General features: G+C 44.8%; 1 protein-coding gene across 1 annotated transcript in view; it reads right to left on the bottom strand.

Annotated features, from left to right (window-relative positions):
- The window catches only part of EPG5 (ectopic P-granules autophagy protein 5 homolog), an 87,564-nt gene that overhangs the window by 36,112 nt on the left and 34,217 nt on the right, over window positions 1-17,235 (bottom strand). The window contains exons 17-25 of the mRNA XM_045021658.1: window positions 16,030-16,170; window positions 13,925-14,069; window positions 12,893-13,090; window positions 12,157-12,267; window positions 11,318-11,437; window positions 9,831-9,997; window positions 9,383-9,610; window positions 5,820-5,943; window positions 4,656-4,800 (exon numbers count right to left, since the gene is read on the bottom strand). Of these exons, the coding sequence (XP_044877593.1) occupies window positions 4,656-4,800; window positions 5,820-5,943; window positions 9,383-9,610; window positions 9,831-9,997; window positions 11,318-11,437; window positions 12,157-12,267; window positions 12,893-13,090; window positions 13,925-14,069; window positions 16,030-16,170 (1,379 nt within the window). The remainder of the gene's footprint in view (window positions 1-4,655; window positions 4,801-5,819; window positions 5,944-9,382; window positions 9,611-9,830; window positions 9,998-11,317; window positions 11,438-12,156; window positions 12,268-12,892; window positions 13,091-13,924; window positions 14,070-16,029; window positions 16,171-17,235) is intronic.

Here is a 17,235-nt window from a genome sequence, read left to right on the forward strand (position 1 = left end):
TGGAAGAGCCTACTGAGTGGGGTCCTGCAGGGATCATTTCTCCATTTGGTTCTGTTCAATATCTTCATCAATGATTTAGATAACGGCATAGAGAGGACACTTATAAAGTCTGCAGACGATACTAAGCTGAGAGGGGTTGCAAGTGCTTTGGAGGACAGGATTAAAATTCAAAATGATCTGGACAAACTGGAGAAATGGTCTGAAGTAAATAAGATGAAATTCAATAATGACAAATGCAAAGTACTCCATTTAGGAAGGAACAATCAGCTGCACACACACAAAATGGGAAATGACTGCATAGGAAGGAGTACTGGAGAAAGGGATCTGGGGGTCATGGTGGAGCACAAGCTAAATATGAGTCACCAGTGTAGCACTGTTGCAAAAAACAAATAAAAAAATCATTCTGAGATGTATTAGGAGGAGTGTTGTAAGCAAGACATGAGAAGTAATTCTTCTGCTCTACTCCATGCTGATTAGGCCTCACCTAGAGTATCGTGTCCAGTTCTGGGTGACACATTTCAGGAAAGATGTGGACAAATTGGAGAAAGTCCAGAAAAGAGAAACAAAAATGATTAAAGGTCTAGAAAACATGACCTAGGAGGGAAAACTGAAAAAACTGGGTTTGTTTAGTCTGGAGGAGAGAAGGCTGAGAGGGGACATGATAACATTTTTCAAGTACATACAAGGTTGTGGCAAGGAGGAGGGAGAAATATTGTTCTCCTTAATCTCTGAGGAAAGGACAAGAAGCAATGGGCTTAAATTGCAGAAAATGCGGTTTCGGTTGGACATTAGGAAAAACTTCCTATCAGGATGGTTAATAAATTGCCTAGGGAGGTTGTGGAATCTCTGTCATTGGAGATTTTTAAGAGCAGGTTAGACAAACACCTGTCAGGGATGGTCTAGAAGATAATACTTAGTCCGGCCTCAAATGCAGGGAACTGGACTAGATAGTCTCTTGAGGTCCCTTCCAGTCCTATAATTCTATGTGCCAGACACCATAGGCAAATGGGATACTCAGACTATCGTATCTATAAACGTGATATGTATCTGCATGAGCTAGAGCGTATTCCAGCTCCATGGAGGAAGGTACAGAGCTTTCTCCAGGAACTAAAGATCAGTGGGGGGAAAAGGGGGTAACAATTACAGAAGGTAAACAACTGCTCCAGAGAAGTCTCACCCCTGGGGGAACTCCATAAACTGCTTCAAGAGGCCCAGCAGAAAGAACTTTTGGTATAAGGGGCAGCCTGAATTGACTCAGGTACCTTCTTTTGATACTCAAATGGACATGAGACTGTAACCAAGAGGGCAAAACCCTGCTGAAGAATGTAGGGCACTTAACAGGCTCTCCATGCAGATGATGGGTTGATACTTGGTAAGCCTAGCATGTCTGTAGACCGTTTATTGTTTTGTGACATGTTGTCTCTATAATGCTTTTGTTCTATACATACTGTGGTTTGTGAAAGCTGGCCAGCCCCTGGTAACACAGTCATAGCCCCTAGGAGACAACAGGGTGGCAGGCACTGGATTAAGGTCAGACCTGCTGAGATAAGCCCAGGGAATTGCAAGGGGATTGCAAACCTAGATCCCAGGTCTGGAGGGAGACGACTGCAAGTCGCCACCAATAGAGAAGTGATGGCTAGAGGCCTGAGACCTAAAGGGAGTGCCCTTGAACAGACCACGGAGGAGGAAGAGGTGCAGTCAACTCTGGAACTGTGAAAATCATTCCATCTCTTCCTACAATCCCCTGCTTCATTCACTATGCACCTTCCAACTTCTGCAACAAAAAAGATAGGGGGGGTCCTACAGACAACAGCTGCCTTCACTACACAACCCTGATTCATTCCCAGAGCAGGTCCATCATGTGCACTGAATGAGGCAGGGGTCCTGTGGGGAATAAACAGCGTATGATCATGTAATTAGGACTGTATCATAATGCATATGCACAAGTGGACCAAGTTAAGGTTGTACAGACAGCCTTAATTCTGATATCTCCTAACGTTTAAGTGCTTGATTTTGCAACCTTAATATTTTCTTTTACCATAGTTTTGTGTGTGTAGTTTCTAGGTTGTTTAAAAAAATCTATCTTCAAGCATCAGCCTTGCCCATACCCCAACTCCCAGTTTCCCTTCCCTCTCGCCCTCCACCTCCAGTTTCAGTGTCTTCCCACCTTGACACAATACATTCCCGTCTTCTGTACCGGTCTGCTCTTGTCCCCTCTGCAGTCCAATCAGGGAGCTTCCTCCTTCAGGCTGCTTGGCTCCAACAGGGGAAGCAGTGAAAGCACAGGGGAGGGAGGCTCCCTGCTCTCAGATGCGATGTGGTGCCCTGCCCCAGCCCACAGCCGCCTAGAGCTACAACTGCAGGGGAAGTCCAACTTCATCCCTTCAGACCCAGGCTGGAGCATGATCAGCGTGGACAGAAACTTCAGGGAATTTAGCTGCAAAGCTCTAGCAAGACTCTACGGAGCATGTGCAAACTGCAATTTTTCAAACGTTTATAATTTGGCCAAATTTCGGAGGATTTTCATGGGGACAGCAAAAGGCACGTCCCTGATTCAAAGGCCACCAGCTCCCAAATTTCAAATCCCTGCTCCAAAGCATGGGGGTACTTCAGCTTGTCTAAGGAAAAATCACCAGAATTTTTTAACATGGTCAACACAATTTATTTTTAATAGCCTTGTTTTCAGAAACACCTGAAAACATTTTGGCTGAAATTTTCCCAAAACAATTCAGCCAGAGGCAGATATCAAATGCTAAACCCAAATGGCCAAAGTCTGGCAAAATTATACACAAATGGAGTCTTATAATGGCACATTTTGGGCAACCTTAATATTAGGCAGTGCTAGCAACCTCACCTATAATATTTTGAGCACTTATACTTAGGGAAACACAGAAATTCATTGATTTTGCAAAATGATAAAGAGATAAAATGCACACTGCAAAACTGACAGTGTCTCCTCAAATTACCCGATAAAAGTGATGCACACTAGATGAAATCACATTCAAATTGTTTGTGAACATGTAAGGTCATAATCTTGGAATTAATACTCACCTTAAGATATATCTTAGATCATTCTTGCCTTTAGATATACTTCTGCAAAGCCACATGGAGCCAAGATTTTCAAAAGTCAGGCCCCAAAACCAAAATTAGGCATTTAAATAAGTGGTCTAAAAGTGCTCAACATCCATGTAACTTCCAACTGAAGTCAATGGGAGCTGCTGGGTGGCTCAGGACTTTTGAATAATCAGGTGTGACGTTGCAGTCTATATAATTTTATTAAAATATGCTAATGAGTGAATACAATGTAACTGGAATATGCTTCATGAAAAAGGTCTCTTGTAAGGTATCATTACAAGGCTTATAACCTACTGAGTGTGATCATCCTATTTGTATAAATGTACCACTCTTGTATCTGAAACTAGAAATATGAAATATAATGCTGAGGGCCTATTCTAATTATGTAAAGTGTGGCCCATTATGGTGGTTTGGAATCTTGATGACTCCCATTAACTAGGACAATTGTCTGCAGATGGGTGTGTTTTACCTGTAAGTTTTCCTGTATATGTGTGTGCTGGCAAGTGGGCAATGAAGTCGTGCAGTGACATGTAATCATGTCACCTGAACAGGAATCCATCTTTAACCTGGTGTCTTTCCATTGAGAAGGAGCGGGTGGGAACCCAGAGAAGGGCAAAGGATTCCCGCCTTATGCAAAGGAGATATAAAGGGGTGGAACAGAACAAAGGGAGGAGAGGAGCCATCATGAAGAGTTCCCTACCTACCACCTGAGCTGGAACAAGAGCTGTACCGGGGTAAGAATTGTGCCCAGTCTGAAGAAAAAACTTACTGAAGCATCTCTAAGGGTGAGATTATCTGTATTCAGTTTGATTAGACATAGATTTGAGCATTTTTTTTATTTTGCTTGATGACTTACTTTGTTTTGTCTGTTACTACTTGGAACCACTTAAATCCTACTTTCTGTATTTAATAAAATCACGTTTTAATTATTAATTAACTCAGAGTATGTATTAATACCTGGGGGAGCAAACAGCCGTGCATCTCTCTCTATCAGTGTTATAGAGGGCGAACAATTTATGAGTTTACCCTGCATAAGCTTTATACAGGGTAAAATGGATTTATTTGGGTTTAGACCCCGTTGGGAGTTGGGCATCTGAGTGTTAAAGACAGGAACACTTCTGTTAGCTACTTTCAGGTAAACCTACAGCTTTGGGGCAAGTAATTCAGACCCTGGGTCTTTGTTGGAGCAGACGGGAGTGTCTGGCTCAGCAAGACAGGGTGCTGGGGTCCTGAGCTGGCAGGGATAGAAGTAGTCTTGGCACATCGGGTAGCAACCCCAAGGGGGTTCTGTGATCCAACCCGTCACACAGGCTACTTATTTAGGTGCCTAAATGAGGATTTAGTAGTCCCCTAATTTCTGAAAATCTTGGCCATTAACTGCATTACAAAAACGTCATCCTATTGCAAGCCAAAAGTACTTCAATAAAGAATACATGAACTGCATTAACCCACTGGTTATGATAAACACCACCGTGTTCCCAAAGCAGCCTACTGCTAAAATGAGCTTTTTTTCACAACAGTCCTAAACGTACACTCGTTGCTTCTGCAATAGCTTGAACAATGCCGTGTTTGTGGCTTACCTGACAAAGGGTTAGTGAAATCTGTCTGCACTGATAAAGTGCTAGTGGTTGCATGGGATTCAAGTTTGACTTGGAGCCAAAGATTTACAGCTTCCTGAAATTCATGCTGTATGCGTTCAATATTGACATATTCCATCCACAAATCCTATGGCATGAGAAAAAGTCAGATTATTATAGGGCACTTTGCACAGCTGACGTCGTACAATATACAGTGCACCCATCTCCACGTACAGTACCAGGGAGACTGTACAATCATTGAGCAGAAACCAGGCCAATATTTTAAAGAAAAACTTTTCCCAGAAAAACTGAGCCCCCAAAAGAAAAAAGTTGAAGAAAAGCAGCAGCTAGAGATAAACCCATCTAGGCACTTATGACCATCATGGAAGGAATCTAACAGATGATCTCTGGGAGGAACTTCTATTAAGCTCAGGGAACTCATTTAAGGGCTCCGTTCCAAGCCCAGTTAAAACTGAACCCCAAGACAGTAGGGCAAGCACAACTCAAACAAACAACTGCTTGTAGAAAACGGAGAGGAAGCTGCAGTTCCTTAAGTATCAAGGGCATAAGTTATTGAAATCAGGTAAAAAAGGCCTGTATTTCCCAGACTTTATCCATACCCAAAATGAGTGGGGGAAAAAAACACAACTACAGCCACAAGGAATAACTGATCAAAGAGCCCTCAACTAATAGGGGCATGCAAGGTTTCACATGCACAGAATACAGAATAACGTAAGCATCCCTCTGGCTCATTTTTGCTTGATCAGGAAATAATACATAATATTTCAGTGAAAGCAGGTCTGAGGCTCAAGTGTTTTATTTGCTGTCTAAAATCCAGTTCTGGACTGTCCTCAGGGCCATTTGAAAAAGCGTAAGTAGGTGCAGAATAAGAGCTATGTTCTTGTTGTAGCATGCGAGAACTCTGGGCCTGAGCTCTGGCCCACATACAGAGGGAGGCTGTTTGGGTCAGCACAAAGGAGTCTAAGAAAAAGCCCACTCATGCTGGAGAGCCTCAGCTTGCAGAATGGATGGTGCTGCAGACTAGAAGGGCACAGGGTGCACCACAATTTAAGAAGTTATTAAGTGTCTCTTAACCAGTGAACTGAATTTTGGATCACAAATCAACCCAGTCCTGCTCTGTCAGTGATACTGAAGTCTCTGTTTCACCTGCTGATTTTGCATGATCTTAGCAAGTCTGTACACATCATATTGCTTTGGTAACGACGGAATGTATGCATCTCCTTTCTGAAAGCTCTCTTCCTCCAGCCACAGAACAAACACATTAAAAAGCCTATAAGAGAAAAATGAGAGGAGAGAGGGGAAGAAAAAAAGTTAGACGTCTACAAGAGTGTGTTTTCTTCCTTAATGGCACATGAACGAACACACACACACACACACACTCTGTGTATTCACAGCAGCTCGTGATGATCACCATTCTGATCAATACTAACGATTGAAATGGGAACCTCTGGAGCTAAAAAGAATGAGTCTTTTCAACCTGAGCTAAAGAACCAGGCTCAGTAACTGGGGGATGTAACCAACTAATATCCTTTACGCATTTAACACAAAGGGGGATATACACCGACTGGCGGGTTACATTAGAGCCCAGCTCAATGGGCCTGTTACACTCCAGTGTGGAACATGGTCTGTCAGCCTAGATTGAAGTATTGGATAGCAGGAGGAAAGAGCTTTGGAGAGTTAATTTTCAAGGATTAGAGGGGTCCCTGAAGAGGGACGGGAATGGGGGGGGAAGCAGGGTAGAAAGTAACTGAAGGGTGTAACCCTGCGCCACTGTATTAAGGACCCACTGGTCCGATGTTATAGACACCCACGCAGGGAGGAAGGAAGAAAGGCGGTTGGCAAACAGAGGGGAGGAAGGATCCGGGGAACAGTCCGGTAGGTCATGCTCAGGCATACCCTCAAAATGGGAGCTTGCCCATCTGCTTACTGTGGGTCGAGCCCGCCTGGGATGTAGATGGAGGTTGGTGGCCAGGGCGCCTCTTGTAGCCACCATGTCTTCTGTGGTGAGGCTCCTAGCGAGGGTGGCTCCTCTGGCTCCAAGACTGCTGCGACTTAAACCACTTGTGGGCAGGGCCGGGGATGTAAAGGCCCAGTGTTTTTATGGTCGTGCAGGAATCTTGGAGTTTAATGTCTGTCTGTTCTGCGAACAGGGCGTGCCCATCAAAAGGGAGGCCGTGCATCAGCAGGACGGGGCTGTTGAGTGGCTCTGTCCTGACTGGTTCCAGTCGCTCCTCCCCGAGTTGGATCTGGCTGACCTCGATGAGCATCTGGATCGGGCTCTTGGCGACCGGCAGCGCTGGACAGATCTGCAATGGCCCCGAGCTGGTGATCTACGCCTCACACTTAACGAGCGGTACTGTGATGTGGAGTGGGACCGGGAACCAGAGGGGGCCTGGCATCATGAAGATGAAACCACACGCGGTGACGTCACCTGGGGGATTGGCGACAGTCCGGATAACGGTATCGTCGGTCCCTCGACCTGTCCCTGGAGCAGTACCGGTGCCGCGGAGATTTCAGGCATCAACTCCAGAGGTCTGTGCCCAGTTACCGGTGAGCCGCACCTCGAGCCTCTCTGCCCTTGTCCAAGCTCCAGAGACTGGATGGGGCTATGAAGCTTCTGCCTATCACGGTCAGAAGCGTGTCGGCTGCACGAGGGCGACCATTGGCGGGATGTGTCCTGCCATGGGGAGCACTGCTGGAAAGGTGGAGACTATGATGGTGTCAACGCAGGTTTACCCCAGGACCAGGACCCTGCAGGGGCCGTAGTGGGAAGCACCGGGAGGGACATAATTTCATGTGCTGCTTGCAGGGCCTCTGGCATGGACAGCACCTGGAGCTGATGAGGACCTCCACCACTAGACTTGTCCTTTCCCTTGTGGGAAGCTGGAGACCTCCTTCGCCCCATCTTCCTGGGCTTCTTGGCTGGAGTCACGGAAGGAGACTGGTGCCGGCTCGTAGACGGTACCGGCGGGGTGCAGCGCACCAAGGTCATGGTGCTCGGCGCCGAATCGGAGCGCTGCTCTGACACTGGCGTAAAGGCAGACTCCATCAAGAGCGCCTTCAAACAAATGTCACACTCCTCTTCATCCTGGGCTTAAAGGACGTGCAGATTTTGCACTTATCACTAACGTGACCTTCGCCCAAGCACCGTAAACTACAGTAACTCCTCGCTTAACTTGTAGTTATGTTCCTGAAAAATGCTACTTTAAGCAAAGTGATGTTAAGCGAATCCAATTTCCCATAAGAATTAATGTAAATAGGGGGGTTAGGTTCCAGGGAAAAAATTTTTGCCAGACAAAAAAGGCTATATTTTTTTATATATATATAGACACACACACACACACACACTATAAGTTTTAAACAAACAATTTAATACTGTACACAGCAATGATGATCGTGAAGCTTGGTTGAGGTGGCGGAGTCTGAGGGTGGGATATTTCCCAGGGAATGCCTCACTGCTAAATGATGAACTAGCACTCAGCTGAGCCCGCAAGGGTTAACATGTTGTTAATGTAGCCTCACACTCTACAAGGCAGCATGAATGGAAGGAGGGGAGACAGCATATCTGAGAGAGAGACATACAGCCTGGGTGTGAGAGAGATGTGCATTGCCCCTTTAAGTACGCTGACCCCACTCTAAGTACACTGCCCTTTTAAGTAGATCAGCAAGTTGAAACAGCAGCTGCTGCCAGCAAGCTCCCTCCATCCTGAGAACCTGTGGTGCCCTCCCCACTGCTCTGTGCAGACCAGGGTAAGCGGTGGGCAGGAGCAAGGGGGAGAGGGACACCCTGACATTAGCACCCTTCTTTCCCCCCGGCACAGCAAGCAGGAGGCTCCCGGGAGCAGCTCCAAGGCAGAGGGCGTGAACAGCAGATGGCGGTGGGTGGGAGGGACAGCTGAACTGCTGGCAATTGATAGCCTCCTGGGCGGCTGCCGCACAGGGAACTTAGGGGACCAGGGAGCTGATAGGGGGGCTGCCAGTCCACCCTGGTTCCAAGCCCCCACCAGCTAGCTCCAATGGGCTGCTCTTCCTGCAAGCAGTGGACAAAGCGGGTGGCTGCCAAACAACATTATATAGGAGCACTGCGCAACTTTAAATGAGCATGATCCCTAATTGATCAGCAAGGTAACAACAAAACAACGTTAACTGGGACGACTTTAAGTGAGAGTTACTGTATTATGTGGATCGCTAATGGGCTTGGCCTTTTACAGCGATTATGGGGTTTAAAGCCTGAGGACAGGGGCATGCCCCCTCCCGAGGCAAAGTCCCTTTAAGGACCTACTAAGTCTCTACCATAACAAATCGGTTGAACTAAACTAGAGGGAAATATATACAATAAAATGTGCAAGAGGCAAATGAGTTCGAATGAATGAAAAGCAACAGCTCTAGCCGAAGCAGTACCAGTTCCATGCACCATCACTGGTGGCAAAAAGGAACTGAGGGTGGAGGGGGCCGGCGGCACCCTATAGCCGTGGCATATGCATGCCACTCCAGGGGGCGCCAGAGCCAGTCCCCTATGGAAACTGCTGAGGGAAAAACTTCCGGCACTGGTGCATGTGGCGAGCACACACACCTAAGTTGAATGGACATGAGCAATCACTCGAAGAAGAATGTGTATGGTACATACTAAATAACAGTAGGATCTCAGTAAATGCTATAGCGAAATTAGCTGTGTCAACCATGACTGAAACAGGACTGGCTTTCTTTACCTGACAAGTTCTTTATGCAGTTCTGGTGAAGTCAGGTAATCTGGTGAGCAGTTTCCCTTTTGTGACAAGCCTTCACTGCCATCTGCAGCACTCTCTACTCTAAGCGCTTTACTAGCTGCATGGTGGAAGTCTGCCACCTCTGTCAAGCGCTGCTTCATTGCACTTAATAGGTTAACCTGAGCTGGACTCTGGAAAAATCTTCTTCCAATACAGCCATCTACAGGTAACCTTCAAAACAAAAGTCTTGTTGTTAATGTCAAATCAACATCTCTGCATCATAAACTGGTTTTTGCTTCACGGAGACGGCTGACACTAAATACTGCTCTCACCTGAGCTTTTGGCACCAGGGAAAAGGGGTTGTACAAGGCACTTAGTAATCTCATTTATACTGGAAACACAAACGCCTGCCACTAATTATTTTAGAACCTTTAACGAACAACAAACTCACCCATACTGTGGCCCTGGTCGGTGAAGGTAAAGGAGGAAAAATTTTTGCCAGATGAGGGGCAGAAGGGGGTGATCTGCAGGGGTAACAAGGGCCTGATGAGCCCAACGGTAGATCATTAGTCTCTGGAGAGAAGGTACAATAGGCAGCTTCAGCTGGGCCTGGGCTTTCTGCAAAAGAAGTGGAGAAGTCTTTTCAACAAGTGTTCTAGGAGGCCCATTTCCATTGCAGTTCCCTACAACAGACTAGGTTCTAATTTATTCCTACATCTTTAATTTTGATTAGCAGAGCAAGGATGGTTTGGGAACTGTGAATAACCTACAGCTATTAGATAGCAGTAACCCATGAAACAGTCACGCTTCTGCCGTAATGTTAAGGCCAAGGTGCCCAACTCTCAGCTATAGGCCCAATCTGGTCCACTTGGTTTGCTATTAGAGGGTCATATTATAATTTCGATCTTCATGCAAACATACCGCTGGCACCAGCGGAAGGACTGCTGCGGACCAAAGGCCACATAAGGGGAATAGAATTTAATTCAAATTGTAAGTTGACCTTCTCCACAGAACAAGTATGACATTTCTGTATGGGGGCATACATCCCCCTGCCATCCCGTAGACAGCAGCAGACCATATATATTTTGTGAGGCCCAAGAAACCAACAGGGTACTAATGAATGTAACAAGTGCTGAGCACTTTCAGTAGTGTTTTGCAAATGAAAGGACAACTAGTGCAGTGCAGCAGTACTGAATGGAAAGCTAATTTGTTCACTAAAAAGAAATTGTATCAGCTTTTCCAAAGACAGATGAGATGAAGGCCAAGCAGAATGATACAGGTGCGTCCACCAAGCCCTGAACTCTACAAACATAAGACCACCTGTATTGATTTCATATTAGCAATAAGCTTTTTCTTTAACTAGTTCAATATTTATGACCAATGGTTTAAGGCTCCTTCAGTAAACACAATTACATTTACACTGCAATAGTTGAAGGAAGGAGGGTCCAGTGGTTAGGGCACTAGCCTGGAACTCCAGAAGCATGAGTTCAATTCCCTGATTCACCAGACTCCCTGTGTGAGCTTGGGCAAATCATTTAGTTGCTTTAATGCCTCAGTTGCCCCATTTGTACCAGGAAGATAATAGCATTGCCCTATCCTCACAGCACTCTTGTGAAATAAATACACTGAAGATTGAGAGGTGTTCAGATGCCATAGTAAATATGCTCTGTAAGTATTTCATATGCAGATAGAAGAGTTACTATAAAAATACATTAAAAATAATAATGTATTAAAAAATCAGGCCTTTGGCAAGCTGGTTTTAAAATGTTAAACTAAAAAAAGAGGATGGAAAATCCTTTAGAGCTTTTTTTATTTCCCTGTAAACCAAGCAAATAAGGTCTTATAGAGATACATCGGTGTCTGTGCAAGCAAAATTGCCAGGAATGGCTCAAGAGAAGACTTAATTTTCCATGTATGAAGGGGTAACTGTTCTCTTACCTTCAGAGCCTGATCAGGAGTTAAAGCGTTGATGACCAATTCACCCTCCACAACTCTGCGAAGTTGGGAATCTTCTTCAAATATGGACTCCATATTCAGAACCATCCATGAAAACCAAACCTGTAAGATACAGTGTATACAAAATCTTGATTACAGAGGAAATCCTGTTTTCTAAATATTTTTTTATAGATCCTTATTATGAAGTTTTGAAAGCATCACCACCGGGAGCCAGGAAGTTTTATGAACAGATACCCTAGTCCCCATGTATATGCAACCAAACTTTCTATTTCACTGCTGACCTATTAGAACCAGAAGGATCTTAGCTGACAAAGGGGTAAGATCCGTAGTTACCATTATCCATTCAGAGAACTCCAGATGAAATAACCAACCCACATATTTTATCATCGGAACTCCGCTCCCACACAACAGGTCTCTGCTTAGGGGCTTGTTACATGTTGTAAGCAGAGAGGAGGGTGACCAGAATTTAGAACATTTGTCAGACATGGCAGCCCAGTCTCTCACACTGAAGCCTACAAGGGATTATCTGGGGAGGGTACACATTATGTATGTACTGACAGTCATGTTAAATGAGTTCTTGGGTACAGATTTAGGATTTAAATTGCCAAATCCTTTACGCCAAAAAATGTCAGTGCAAAGGCCTGTGACATCTCCAGACTGATAAGCCTGCAGAGCTCTCTCAGACTAGATTAGAATTTTATTTCATCCCAAGAGACCTTTTGCAATAAGGAAAAAAAAAAAGGAATGACAAGAGTAGAAGACGACACTCAAACAGGTGTCATGGGAAAAAAAGAGCACTTTCGAGTTACGTAATTGCCTACCTGCGTGGAATTCGCATTGCCCTCGATGAAAGAAGGGGTCACATTTCCTGCCACAATCCAGCTGACCAGTGAAGAGAGCAGACCTTTGTCACAGTGATAACCTAAGGCATTCTGCATGGGAAGTTTGCATAAAATAAAGAATGAATGTGAGAGCGTGATGGGGAATTTACTTAGCTATGGAACTGTCTCTGTGCCTTTCTCCAGCCTGCCCCTTGTGTGTGCAACCAACTCCCAATCCTGCTTCACAAAGCCATTACTGAAATGCCAGCTAAAAATCTCATTTTTTCCAGGAGGTTCACAGGAGGCCAAATAATAATGAATATAATTAAATCATTCTAGTTTGGAAAATCCAAAAGCAAGAACAATGCATCCTGTCTTGTGTCTTTTAGGGCTGGGCCTGTATATTGTTCTACCATGTAAAGCACTGAGAACAGTATAAACACAGTATTAATAAGTCAGGAACCATAATTTAAAGATACAGTAAAACTCCCTTTACCCAAGACTCCATACTTCAAAATTCCCTATTTGTCTTAATGCCAGTGATGCCCCCATCCCAATTCACTCAGTACCACCCAATTAGCCAAACCCCAATTTACTCAATTGTTACCGACATCCCTGTTACTTTTCAGATAAATGGGCTCATACTATATACAGAACAGAGATTTATTTGGAACTGATAATCCCAGACCTAAGCCTTTAGAATTTTTCTACAGCTGCACTAATTCATCTGTTTTACCTTATGCTGTTGGTAGAGCAGTTTTTGCACACCGTCCTCTTGACTGTACTGAAAAGCTGCTTTGCACAGATGATCCAGCAGGTAGAGCGTTGCTCTCTCTCTGTGCCACAGCTGTTGAGCAGTGAGAACTTGCGCCCAGAACTCCAGCACTGCAGCTGGCCACACTCCATCAGGCTGACGGCTTACAAAAATGTGGGTCTGCCAAGTTAAAGGGTGGAGTTAACAAACAGCGCCCAGCCTGAATGATTAAAGCACAAACCTCTACTGAACCATTGTTTAATTTCCATCGGTTGATTTTTGTGACAGCAACAAGGGCTCTAATGAGATCCGTTTATTTTCAGGAGGACACAAATGACATCACCGTAAAAGGTTTGCTATTTTTGTTCTTTATCCCTGAGCACAGAAATTCTCGGGGTAAAGAGATGTTGAAGCAGGGGGTCCGTGGAGCTTACAAACACTGCTGGAGAAGAGGCCATTTCTAAGGCTTCTAACTCTGCAGGAGAAGAAACAGTCACTGAGGCCGTACATTTGAAACCCTGCAGGCCTCAGCCTGGCAATGCCAACCCTTCATTCTGCTCTCCCTGCAAGGCAGAGCTCTCAATGTCATCATGGGTATCAGTTTATCATCTTTTCTAAGCCTGGTATTTTCTTCCATTTAACTCCGTTGGGGTCTAGACTTCATGACCTGATAGGGCTACAGATACTTTGGCAGACCAGTGCCGATTCTTTCTAGACCAGCACCATTTTCCAAATACTGATCACAAACCAGCGATCAGAAAGGAAAACTTACAAACCCTAACAGTAGCAAGATACGCCTCTTAATTCCTGCTCTACCCAACCCTAATGTCAGTGTGCAAATTATGCTTCATACCACATTCTAAGCAACATCGGTGAGCATTCTCTCTCTTTTTAACAATCAAGAGCTGCAACACTAAGTTAAAAAAAAAAAAAAAAGAATTAGCACTGGAGCACTGCAGACCCATCTCCCTCTAGCCATTAGATGTACAGTCCATTCACGCTTCTTTTTCTGACCTGGATCACGCTGTTGAGAAGCTCAACATTTTCTCCATAGCTTGCTCCTGTCAAGTGTTGCGTCACTTTGTGCGTAACCTGCTGAGTCATGCCTTGTGGAACTCCACTATCCAGGTGAAGGAACAGCTGGATGTAAGATAAAAACCTAGAGACCATAATAACCACAAATGAAATTTATTCCATTCTAAGATTTCTCCTACATCATACATAAAGGGCTGGGTCAGTTTGTTCCGAGGGATTTAAGCGTCATAATACCGAAGGGGACAATGATTAGACTTAAACCCAAACCATGATAAATAAATTTGCATTTTTAAAAATCAGCATGTGAACATCTGAACTATCGCCTTGAGTTTATACCATGATTTTCGTCTCAACCCTTCCTGAACAACCCACTGCTGAAATACAGCAGCATCAGGAGCCAAAGGCCTGAGCCACTACACAGAACTTGTAAGGAAGGAACATTCTGACCAGAGACATCTCAATGTGCTTTTTATAAATATCAGCAAAGAGCAGACAGGAGGCAGGCTTTTACAGTCTCATCTGACACATCAACATGTTGTAAACAGCCTGGGACCCAATTTATCACCCTCCCTGCATCAGAAATGCACAGAGGTCACATATGAGCTGCCTCAGTCTAATTCGGACATTTCAGATGCGACATCCCCTCAAATTGTATAATCTCAGATCAATGCAATTTCTTTTTCAAAGATGTTTGGATTGCTGACTCTAGATCAACACTGTTAGTCTATAAGGTGCCACAGGACTCTGTTGCTTTTTACAGATCCAGACTAACAAGGCCACCTCTCTGATACCAGATCAACATTGAAACATTTGGTAGAAATAGTGTGTTTTCAAGAGACAGCTGAATTATGAAAGGGAAGTTGACTAGTGTGTGAAAAGACTGAAAGAATTCCAGGAACAGGGACCAACATGGAACAAGGCATGAAGAGGTGTGTGGGACAAAGCGAGGCAAGTGATATTTAGGAAGGCGAGTTGCATCAGTTTGTGTAGACAGGTCTCAGATGAGATCTGAAAAAACTGAGGTCCAGTCTGCTCTGCAGAGATTATGGTACTACTTGTAAGAGACAGATTTGCCCAACTGTTCTTAGCCAAAATTCCACATTGCCTTGTGCTGCACAGTGTGCCAGTGGACTGCCATCCTCTACATTAGAGGTTCTATAGGCAGAGTTTGTAATACACTCTGCAGTGCTATATAAGCACAGGAGTGCCTGACAGTTGCAGACTTGTGCAAGAGAAAACGGGAAGAACAGGAGAAAAGCTCAAATCAAGAAAGCACAGTATGGCATCACAACCAGGAACGGCAGGGGCAGAGGAGGACCACCCTGTTAAGAAAACCTAACCGTGCTGCTCAGATAGTTCAGGTCGTATCAGTGCACATTAGTCTTGAAAAACATCTGGAGAGATGTCTGACAAGAACTGACATAGATCAGTAATCAGGAGAAAGGCACCTGGGGCACTGGTGGAGGGACCCGTTTATGTTTCAGGATTTCTCTGCAGAAGTTACCCTGCAGAGGAAAGCACTCTCCGAAGTGCTCCTTGAAAGAGACTGAGAACTACCCTTGTCTGCCCCATGGGGCTCTAAGTACTGACCAGTCAGTCCCAGAACAGACCATGTTTCAGCATGACAGCAATGAGGACTTGGGAGGGGACTGATTTTGGATAGAAGGTTCTGCAGCCTGGCCTAGTAACATAGCAATTAGTCATGACAGGGCATTATGTTAATAGGCCTTTGGCCACGCCCTATGGGGATTCTGACTGGAACTTTAACACGCTTAGCAGTAACGGCATTAACAGCTTGACACCCAGAGTGTTGCCTGCTCCTCTACCTAGCCCATCCACAGAGAGAATGGGTCAGGCTGTCCAGAGACTGGAAAACTGTGCTACAAGCTACAGCCCTGTCTCAGCAGGATGTCTGCACACACGGTGATAGCACATGTAGTGGGTGTTTCCACCACAGCTGTGCCACTGATCACAATCGTAAAAAAACAACTTGGCAAATATGCTGATTATGTTTCTAGTCAACTGTTGCCACACACTAATATCGCTCTGCCTTGGCACTACAGTTAAATAAAGATCATACTTACTGTTCATTCTTCAGAAGGTAATACTGGCAGGGATAGAACAAGGGTAAAACTTTATCCAGTACATGGACTACTGTTCTCAGATACCTAGACTGCACCAGTATGCCCAGCAGAGGGATTCCTTCAGCACAGAACTTTTCAATGCTGCAAGGAGAGAAACAAAAACAAACAAAATGACCAATAAATACTAAATAGCGTCAATCGTTGTGAATTTATCCAAGCAGATTCAAGTTTTTCCACCTCATTCCCTCCCAAAAAAGGAGGGATTTAAGGCTGGTGAAAATTCCTGGTTTGTCAGCCCTAGAGAATTAAGGCCTCTAACCACATCGGTATTTGCTGCAGATAGAGATGGGGAGCCATTTGATAGCTGGCAATGCATTTCACTACAGGAGATGCCACATGGAATTCCTGCTCTTATCTTGCAGCAGCCTCAGACACTGCCGGGAAAAGGGATGTCTAGGAAAAGGGAGCCTACATCTCATTCAGTGCAGTTCCTGGTATCAAGTGCTAGCAATACAAACACGCAGCCCTGGGGCAATGTCAAAGGTAGCGAGGATAATATTTCAACGCCCAGATCTTCTATGCCAGAAAGACGTAACATTAATATTAAACACCTCCACTTTCATAGCTCTTTACTTTTTCCGTTTGCTTAAACATTAATCAGCCTTCAACATTCCTGTGATATAAGATCAGTATTAGCCCCCATTTTTCATATGGGGAGACGGAGCAAAAGATTTTCCCAAAACCACAGTGGGAGTCAATATCACAGCATCTCAGCTGGATCATCTATGCAAAGCAGCTTTTCAGTACAGTCAAAAGGACTGTGCGCAAAAACTGCTCTACCAACAGCATAAGGTAAAACAGATGAATTAGTGCAGCTGTAGAAAAATTCTAAAGGCTTAGGTCTGGGATTATCAGTTCCAAATAAATCTCTGTTCTACATATAACACGAGCTTCTCATCCTATGCTCAGATCACACCACCAACTTTCTCAAGCTAGAACCGCTCTTTAAAAACATGGAATCAAACTGCTCTAACCCTACTGGGGAGCACATGCAAGGGGGGAAGAACATAAGAACGGTCATACTGGGTCAGACCAAAGGTCCATCTAGTCCAGTATTCTGTCTTCCGATAGTGGCCAATGCTGCTTCAGAGGGAATGAATAGAACAGGTAATCATCAAGTGATCCACCCCCTGTCACTCATTCCCA

This window comes from Mauremys mutica, chromosome 6 (genome assembly GCF_020497125.1).
Source record: "Mauremys mutica isolate MM-2020 ecotype Southern chromosome 6, ASM2049712v1, whole genome shotgun sequence".
NCBI classification, from domain to species: domain Eukaryota; kingdom Metazoa; phylum Chordata; order Testudines; family Geoemydidae; genus Mauremys; species Mauremys mutica.